Source organism: Geospiza fortis, unplaced genomic scaffold (genome assembly GCF_000277835.1).
Source record: "Geospiza fortis unplaced genomic scaffold, GeoFor_1.0 scaffold281, whole genome shotgun sequence".
NCBI lineage: Eukaryota > Metazoa > Chordata > Aves > Passeriformes > Thraupidae > Geospiza > Geospiza fortis.
The window spans coordinates 34,781-44,391 of record NW_005054340.1 but is presented as its reverse complement, the minus strand read 5'-3'; the positions used below and the strand labels follow the sequence as shown (position 1 = coordinate 44,391).

The window sequence follows — 9,611 nt, the reverse complement described above, 5'->3', positions numbered from 1 at the left end:
TGCTGGATGGCTCTGCCCAGAGCAGCAGCTCTGCTACGGGCACAGCCCTGCCGTTCTCTGCAGCGAGATTAAGCACTAGCCTGCTGACCAGTTTTAGAAAGAAGCTCATAAATCTACCAGCAATAAGGCCACAAGCAAACGTTGTGGTAATCTGTTCTTACTGCTTGTTGTATTAAACATGGTTTGCACCAGAGTGGACCTTTTAGGGAAAAAAAGATGCCATTCTTGCACCAAAAGTTACAAAGATGGAAGGATATTCTTCCACAAGTTTGATGAGATTTTTAGGGGCAAATATCTTTCTTCACAGAATCTGCACCATAGCGGGGGTCTGAAATGGCCTCGCTTCAACTTCATCTATTGGTTTTATTATAATGATTCTGCCTAACCGGGAGAGCCCTTTTTAGTGAAATTCTAGTACTCAGAAAGGTGTATACAGATGATAGAGTAACTTCTTCACTCTCTGTTTGATAAGTTATAAAGCACCCCTGGAAGTTTCCCCTGTAATTTTCAGCCCTCTTGCCATTGCCATGCATTTCTCTTGTCCTTTTTCTGTCAAACTGGGGACACCAGAGGTAGCTTGCTGAACTGTGGGCTCACCAATCTCATTAAAAAGATAGAAAACATCCAGTAACTGGTTCTGTTGATCTATCAGTCTCCAGAAGAGTTCAGGAAATTTACCCAGGCTTTCTTCATATCAATGTATTTTTAACATTTCAAGAAACATCATAAAAGGTAGATAAAAAAAGAATACAAAGCAGAGCAAATGGAAAAATAAATTTATTATAAAAGTACAAATTCCACTGGTGTGATATTCTCAGTTGTGCAGAAGCTGTTAACAGGTGGTCAGCTCTTCAGAAATACAGCTTCCCTAACTCAGCTGATTTTTGGAGATTAAATTTCAGACTGTCTCATTGCATCTGTATGTAGGAACCTCTGCAGAAACTGGAGTTCACTGTAAGAGGCACATGGCCTCAGAACAGATCTCTTCTTTTGTTACAATCATCTCAGCCTACGTGAAACTGAACAGCTGTCTCTGCTTTTTTTTCTTGTTTGTTTTGTTTACAGTGAAGCTTACTTTCTTAATTTAGCGTCTGGAAAATGTTAGTTTGCCTCTCACTTCTGATGTTTCCTGCATCTGAATCTTTTCAAGCATTCTCTTTAGCAGAGTGAATGCAAAAGTGGAATCTGTAACATCAGTAACCCTTGATCTGTTATGCTCTTAGACTTGTATCTGTAACATTAAGATGTGTATCTATATCACTGTAGATTATTTCTACTGCAATTCTGTATCATCCAATGTTTTAAGGCCTGCAAAGGTAGTGAGGCTATTCCAAATCTGCATTTCTGGATTTACATAGTGCCCATTAAGCAGCATGAAGAACCTAGATGTGTGAGGTGTCTGATAAATATGACCTTTTTTGGTTTTTTTTCCCCTATCACCCATTCAATGCCAGACTAAAATCCTGACTTCTTTGGTCATTTTGAATGCTTTTGTATCTGTGTATGTGCATGCACTCGTTTTACCAAGCAACACATTGCCTACCCAAACCCTTTTTGTGCCATTTGCAAATATTTTCTGGATTATTTCAGTGTTTTCTTCTACATCATTGACAAAGGTAAAAGTATTATAACAGAGTTAGGATTGAAAAAAATTAATTGTGTGGGGTGAGAACAACCATAAAATATGGTATTTTCCACTATATACTGGGCTTTTAAATAATTAATTAAAAATGTGTGGCTTCTTGGTTTAGACCAATGTGAGGGTGAATTTGTACAGCTAACTTTCAGGAAATGACCAGTGAATGGGACATTTCTGGCAGCTGCTGTATGAACCAATACCAGGATGAGAACTGCTTCAAACCAACAATTTAGAGATTGGTGGGAGGTGCCTGCAGGTGGGGTCCTTACACAGCCCTGAAGCAGAAGTCTGATAACAACTGGGTGAAGTGATCTGAATTACTTGGTGCACTAAATCCATTTGAGCAAAATGTGCTTTACTAAACATGGTGCAAAAATATTCACGTAGAAACCAGGTAGGCAGCATCCATAAAGGGACATGAAGAGGCAGTTATTTTTCCCCCCAACATTCCCCAGTAATTTGGCAGAACTCTGGACTCATAATGGACATATAAGGTAGTGCAGCCTGTGTGTCAGTCCTGCAAAGAGATCTTGAGGCCACAGCATGAGGCAGGGGGAATTCTAGCTGAATGTGTGATGGGAGGCATTCCCCCCAAGAGAGCTGGGGTTTTAACGTGTGGGATGGGAGGACAAAAATGATGAGACTTTAGAAAAGAGCCATGAAACAGATCCGAGAGCTGGACAAGCAGGCTGGACAATCGCAGAGCTTGGTTTGACAATTAGAAAGTTACTGGAAGGCATTGAACCAATAAGAAGGCTGAGAGGTGTTTTCATCAGAGAGCATAGAGATGCTTATTCTCAGTTCAAAATGTGACCACATTTTGTGGCAGCATCACATCTGTTTTTTAAGTAAATGATGCAGGCACTACAGAAGCACAGCATGACAGATGCTTTGTGAAGCCTAAGTAAAGCATCAGTTAAATGGATAGCCTGAGCTTCAAGTCTGGTAGTTTAACACAACCTAATTAATTGAAAATATGTTCTCATAGCCTGTGGTCATACCTCTGACCACAGTGCATATAAACCCTGCAAGAGTCTGGAGAAATTTAACAGGTATTAGAAACCTCATTTCTCTATCTGAGAAACTTCAGCAGCAGGTTAGGTAAATTCAGATTAGGTTATCATATAAATACCTAACAGCAAGAATGTTCACACTGGCATTTATAATTGACCAACTGTCTTTGGATCAAGCCTGAATGACTTTTTGAAAGAGATGCCCCAAATGATATGTTATTTGGTTTGTGTTAAGGCCCTGTAGAAGGTCAGACCAGACAGTGGACCCCACATGTCATATGCTCAAGGCCATTTTTAATAGAGTATCTTTGATATGAGAAGAGGCTGAAACAGCTGAAACTCTTCAGCTTGAAAAAGAGAGGGCTCAGAGGGGATCTTATTGGTGTATATAAATATCTGATGAGAGGTAATGAAGAAAAGGGAGCCAGACTTTTCTAAGCAGCGATCATTGATGGGAGTGTCCATCTACGGAGATATTTAAGACCTGTCTGAGCACCTTCTTGGACAACCTGCTTCAGTTGCTGCAGCTTGAGCAGGGGACTTGGATTAGATGATCTCAAGAGGTCCCTTCCAAGCTAAACACCTCTGTACTCTGTTATCATAGCACTGCCTCTGTTACACAAAGATCACACTGTCTTTGGCTTTTGACATGTATGAAGTGTTTCTCTGCACTAAATATATTAATCATTTCGGTTGAAGAACCAGAATAACATTACCTGGACTAAGACATTGTATCTCCATAGGTTAGATCCCCCTCAGCTTCTCAGATGGTTCAGAAGTATCTTGTGATGGTGAAAAGGATGTGAGCTTTTTGTGCTGTAATTAGAGATTCTTTTGAGGAATTACAGTTTCTCACAGTCAGCAGCCTGGAAACAAGAGCTTTAGCAGGGATGAAGCATGGAAAGGATAGTGGAGCAAAGAACAGGTTTGAATAGGACTCTGCCTGCTGCCTTCAGTACAGCACAGCCAAATGGTGAATGCATCATGGCCAGGGCCTTGGTGACCTCCTCTTCAGTGCTCGTCAATCTGCAAAGGGAAAATGACACTTTAGAAGGTATCGCAAGTAGGTGCAGAGCACCCAGACACACTCTACTCAGCAGTGACCCAAATTTGATCCTCACTTACCTTCCTAGCTAATCACAGCAGCATCTCAAAGAAATACCTGACAATGTCAGCTATTTTCTCAAGTATGGACTTTCTCTTGTAGTTAATGACTCCAAGGGCAGCAAGGGCCAAAGTCTGCAAACTGTTCTGGAGTGACTGCAGCTGGGCCTTCCTTCATAAGGAGCCCTGATCAGACCCGCAGGTCACAGGCCCTCAAGAAACTCTACCCATATCCTCTGGATGATCTGTTCTTCCAAGATGGCTCATTCACTTTATTGCTTTGCTCTTGCAGAAAAGTAGGGCCAATTACTTGGCACTTCTGAAGTGGATAAGATTTAGAAAGGCAGTCTAGGAGGGAGGGAAGGGAAGAGAAGAGGAAGTTTCCCACAAATAGTCCCAGGCTCCTATAGAAATTCAGCCTTGTTGTAGATATCCCAGGTCTAAATAATTCCTTTTTTTTCAAATTTAGTTTGAAGAATGGCTGGATTTAGCAGCAGTGGGGTTCCTTTGCAGAAGAGAGATGTGGACATACTGGAACAAAGCCAGACTGTGAAGACAGTTAAGATATGGGACCATCTCTCATAGGAGGAGAGGGTAACAGAGCTGGGACTTCATCAGCCTCAAGAACAGAAGGATTGAGGGGATCATCTGATTGATGCATATGAATACCTGCAAAAACACACAACCAGGTGTATCACAGTATCAGATGATACTGAGTGACAGAACTAGAGGCAGTGGGCCTGAAACACAATTTCTATTTAAGCATAAGTTAAAATCTTTTCTCCCACAAAGGTGATTGAACACTGAAACAGGTTACCCACAGCAGCTGTGGAGTCCCCATCCTTGTAGATATTTAAAACTGGGCTAAGCACCAGACAACCTGCTGTAGATAACCCTCCTCTGTGCAGGATGTTGCAGTAAGAGGTCTCCAGAAATACCTTCTGGAATTCACAATCCTGTGACTCTGGTTCTGTGACCTTGCTCCAAGGCCAGGAGGAAGTCCCAGGCCCAAAGTGCCTTGTTCAGAGCACAGGGACGTAGACAGGGAGTGCTGCCACAGAGGCCTTAAAATGATGCCTTGTAGCTGGCTGGGAAAAAAGAAAAAACACTTCTCTGAAATGGGTCTGAAGCAGCTGGCTAGAGCTCAAAATGCCATTGATGTCCTAGGTTACTTCCTGTATAAGTTACTTGGCTGCACAGAGGCATGACTTTTGGTCAGAAATGTCATCAGGCATGTGAGGTACTGAGCTCCCTTTGGCTTCCCCAGGGCACTCTGCCTTTTGTCACGTGCCTGTGCCTAAGGGACATGTCTGTCTCATCTGCTGCCTCAAGGACTTTCTCCAGTAAACAGTAGAGGTGGAATACTGAGTAGAGAGATGAGGTCTTGCTGCAGTAGGCTAAGGAGTGCAAGGGGGGATGACTGGGTCACACTTGAACATCTGGGACTCTGCTAATGTTTTTCCTGTTGTCTAATGTTAGGCAAAAGGATTAGGGGGCTGGAGGAGGTACAGAGACCTTTTCTATGATGAGAGGCTTTGCCCAGAGATGTGCTGTATAAAAGTGCAAATTCAATTCTAGCACAGCAGCAAGAGTGCTCGGGCTCCAAGTGGCAGAAATGTGCCCTGCCATGGCATGGTTTGTGTTGCATGTTTGATCTGACTTTCTCTGTGCATGCTGTGATGTTCCTGACTCTGTGCATGTTTGATCTGACTTTCTCTGTGCGTGCTGTGGTGTTCCTGCAGCACTCAGCGATGGCCGAGAGCTCAGCTGTGACCGCAGCAGTGCCAGAGAGAGCAGCACCCACCAAGCTGGAGGAGCTCCTGGAGATCACCGCTCAGAGCCTGGTGCGCGCCGAGGTGGCTGAGCACTATGAGGTTGTTCGGGAGCTGGGCAGGGGCAAGTATGGCCATGTGATGCTAGTGACTCACAGGCAGAGAGGTAAGGAGCTGACTGTGCCCTGAGAACTACTGTGCCTTGTCTCCTCTCCGCTCACCAGGGCACGGGGCATGAGATGGGCTGGTGGCATGTTGGGGACAGACACCAGGCATGGCAGGGAGGATCCCCAGGGAGACCAGCAGGATGGGGACCTCCCCACCTAGGGACCATCCCATGACATCCAGCCAGGAGACAGGGGATGTCAGGGGGCAGCCGAGATTATCTGGCAAGGTTATACTGATAAGACAGGTCCAAGGTCAAGCTGGGAAGTTAATCCACAAGACAGGATCAAGAGAATTCACAGATATGCACCAACATGCATGTGATATAGATGGAAACAGCAGTCCCACCACAGGGCTCAGTCAAGGAGCCCCAGGCCTGATCGGAAGTGGTGCCCTAAGGCCCATGGACAGAGGGTGTGAATGGAGGTCCTGGCTTGGCTCTATGAGTGCCCTGACACTGATCTTCCCCAGTAGTCCCAGTTCAGACTGATGGGCCCATTTATCCTGAATGTCCCTACTCTGCCCAGGGCTCAAAACTCACACCAGCAGCAGTGCCTGTTCCCAGACCTAGTGTTCACAGGATATACCCATGCAAGCTTTGGAACAGAGACCTCCCTGTGGCTGTGACTGCCTAGATCTGTGGCTGCTCTGTCTTGCCTTGGTGTCACTTCCAGAGGAGTCAAACTCACTCTTCCCATTCCCAGGGACTCCTATGGCTCTCAAGCTGCTACCCAAAGCCAGTACCAAGCTGCACACGTTCCTGTATGAGTATTGTGTAGCGCTGTCCCTCGCCACCCACCCAGCCATCATCGGCATGTTTGGAATTGCCATTGAGTCCAGCCAGTACTATGGCTTCCTCTATGAACCAGCACTGCACAAAGACCTCATCTCGATCATCAAACCCCGCGTGAGTGTTGCCACAAGGCCATGGGGACTGGGCTGTAGCATTTGGCCCCTCTGGAGGCTGGCTGGGTCAGAGGGAGGGAGATAAAGGCAATGGCTGTGGATCTATCTGGGGTCTGCAGCACTGAAGCAGCCTTGGGCTTGCAAGGTGAGAAATCCAAAGATCTTTCCCAGTGCAGAGCATTCTGGTGAGAGCCCATCTGACAGGGCTGCTGAGGTGCCCCACGCGTGCCATCCTGCCTGTCTCTCTCCCTGCCCAGGATGGGATCCCTGAGCCGGCTGCAAAGCAGTGTGCCAAGCAGCTGGTGAGCGCACTGGAGTTCATCCACAGCCGGGGGCTGGTGTACCGCGACATCAAGCCTGAGAATGTGCTGCTTTTTGATCCCGACTGCCGGCTCGTCAAACTCACTGACTTCGGCCTCACGAGGCCCAAGGGCACCAAGCTCAAGCTGGTGGCCGGGGTAATCCCCTACACCGCCCCCGAGCTGAGCAACACTGCTGATGCCCAGGGGGTGCCCATCGACACCAGCATGGATGCCTGGGCCTTCGGAGTGCTGCTTTTCTGCCTGCTGACCGGCTACTTCCCTTGGGAGCAGAGCCTGCCAGAGGACCCTTTCTTTGAGGACTTCATGCAGTGGCAGGAAACAGGCCTGGAGAAGGACGTGCCCCGGCACTGGAGGCGCCTGACGGCCGAGGCTGCTGGCATGCTGCGGAGCCTGCTGGCTCTGGATCCCGCCAAGCGCGGCCCGGTCAGCGCGGTGCTGCGCTACGTCAGCTGCCCTTGGAGGCTGGAGGGTGGGCGCGGTGAGGAGGCTGCCGTGAAGTCCTAGGGCCTGCTCCCCATGGCAGGAAGGAGGGAAGGAGGGTCGCAGCCTGCAAGGGGCTTCAGGGTTTGGGCACCATGGTGGCCTGGCCGTGAGAGGCTGTGGTGGCCTAGAGAACAACTTCTCTGCAGCACTGTCCCTGCAGCACAAAGCCAAGCTCCTTCCCCAGAGGATGGCCCTCACCCCAGGACTCAGTGCTGCCCAGTGCAGCCTCCTTGTGGCTTGGAAACATCTTTCTCTTGGAAATGACTGCGTGTGAAGCATCCACTTGTTTCCTAGCCACGGGAACTCCAGGGAGTTATTTAGGCTGCAGCACCTGCTGTGCCTCAAAAAGTAAATATGTAAAATACGTACTTTTGTGTTTCTGTATGTGGCTCGTTTTCCCTCATAATAAATGCTTGCTGGGACCCACTTGCTGTTGGAAAGCAGGGAGCATGTCAGAACTGGCAGCTGTCTCAGGACAAGCTGTCCAAGGCAGGGGCCATTTCTGAATGCTGCCTGTGCCTGTACCAGGACCCCTGGAGGGTGGCTTCGGGGTGGAGGGGCTGGGGAGACCCCAGCATGTGGCCATGGATGATGGCTGGGTAACGTTCATGGTTATCTCATGCCAGCCCAAGCACATGTCTTCTCTTGTACTGCCTTCAGGTCCTAAGACAGTGTCCTTCATGCTCCTTTAAATGCCTGGCTGCCCCTTTACAAGACCTTTCTTTTCCCCTTTCCTATCACTTCTTTAACCCTTCCTTAGACACACACCTCTCCTAATGCCCCAATATCCTCCTAGGTGCGCATTTTAATCCTGAAAAGTAGTAGCAAAGAGGGAATTAGGGGTTAGTAGCCATTTTTACTTTTCTACCTCTTTTCAATCCCCAGGATTTTGCTGGGTAATAATCCCTTCCTGCACTTAACCTGGTCTTTTGCTGGAAACATTCACAGCTTGTTTTTCACTTTCAGGGGCTTCATAACTTCTAAAAATGCAGTGTCCCAGCACAATACTTTCTAGCATTTCAGCTTTTTTTTCATGTCAGACCCTTTCCTGTACACAGTCTTTCTTCTATGCTTCCCTAACCTGCAGCTTTTTTTTTCCAGCTTCTTCTCGCCCACTGGCATTTTAGCATTACTTAACTTTTCTACTAACACTGCCCATCTCCTGGTAAACACCTTTTGCTCACTCCTCTCTCAGCAACATCACCTCTGTACTACTATTTTGTGCTGCTCCTGTTCTGTACATCACTTATGTCTTGAGTCTTCCAACTCGCCAACCTACCTTACCAAATAGCATTATGCTCACACTGTCCAAGATACAGTTTTCTTCTGCTTACTTCCATCTCTTAGAATTTTTCATTACTTGAAAGCATAATAAATGCTGCTCAACTCCAGCCTGCTGAGATTTGGCTTTAATTACTATTTTAATTACTATAGGAATAGCAGAGAAATGTTAAGATGCCAACATGGTTCCTGCATTTAAAGCGGAGAAGCCTTAAGACAAATGGATCTAAAGGCCAGGTAGCTGGCAAGTGTCCAGTGAAAAATAATGGAAAAAGCATTTGTTACAGATGTTAGCTAATGGAGAATTACGGAATAGGAATGTGGCTTTTTGGAATGAGACATTCAATTTTATAATAAAGTCGTGTTTGATATAGTAAATTCATAGTGTTATGGTACAGAGTTTTTGTAAGGCATGACCTATCAATAAAAAGAGAATTATGATATGTTGTATTGATTCAGAAGATGCAAAGTCCATAAAATATAGATTAAGTGGATTGAGAACTTTCGATAGGCAGAAGAGATAATTGTCTGCTTGGAATGCTCGATTTTTTTTGGTTTCTGCAGGGATCAGTTGTTAAACGAAAACTGGTTAACATTTCCAACCATGATTTTAAGGAAAGTACAAAGGAGGTAAAACCCTGCAGATGACACAAGCACGAATAGGGTGGTTGCAAGAGGAACAGGCTACTCAAAGAGATCTAGATAACTGGATAAGTATATTCAAACAAAATACATTTTCTTACAGGCAGGAGAAACATAATTAGGTAGGAACACGTAAGAATAAAAGGCATCCTTACAAAAGGATCCCTAAAAACTTGCCAAGTCACAGAGGACACACAAGATTACATGAGTTCTTACTGTGTTGTCCTGTTAAAAAAGGCAAATGGGCTCCTTGCATGGCTAAGGAGGGGTAGAGAGTAAGGAT

The 9,611-nt window shown here is 46.1% G+C and overlaps 1 protein-coding gene across 1 annotated transcript in view; it reads left to right on the top strand.

Moving 5' to 3' along the window:
* LOC102043298 (serine/threonine-protein kinase SBK2-like) overlaps positions 1 to 7,426 on the top strand; it is a 7,994-nt gene extending 568 nt beyond the window's left edge. The window contains exons 2-4 of the mRNA XM_005422575.3: positions 5,499 to 5,694; positions 6,398 to 6,600; positions 6,857 to 7,426. Of these exons, the coding sequence (XP_005422632.1) occupies positions 5,508 to 5,694; positions 6,398 to 6,600; positions 6,857 to 7,426 (960 nt within the window). The 5' untranslated portion in view covers positions 5,499 to 5,507. The remainder of the gene's footprint in view (positions 1 to 5,498; positions 5,695 to 6,397; positions 6,601 to 6,856) is intronic.
* The last annotated feature ends 2,185 nt before the right edge of the window (positions 7,427 to 9,611 follow it).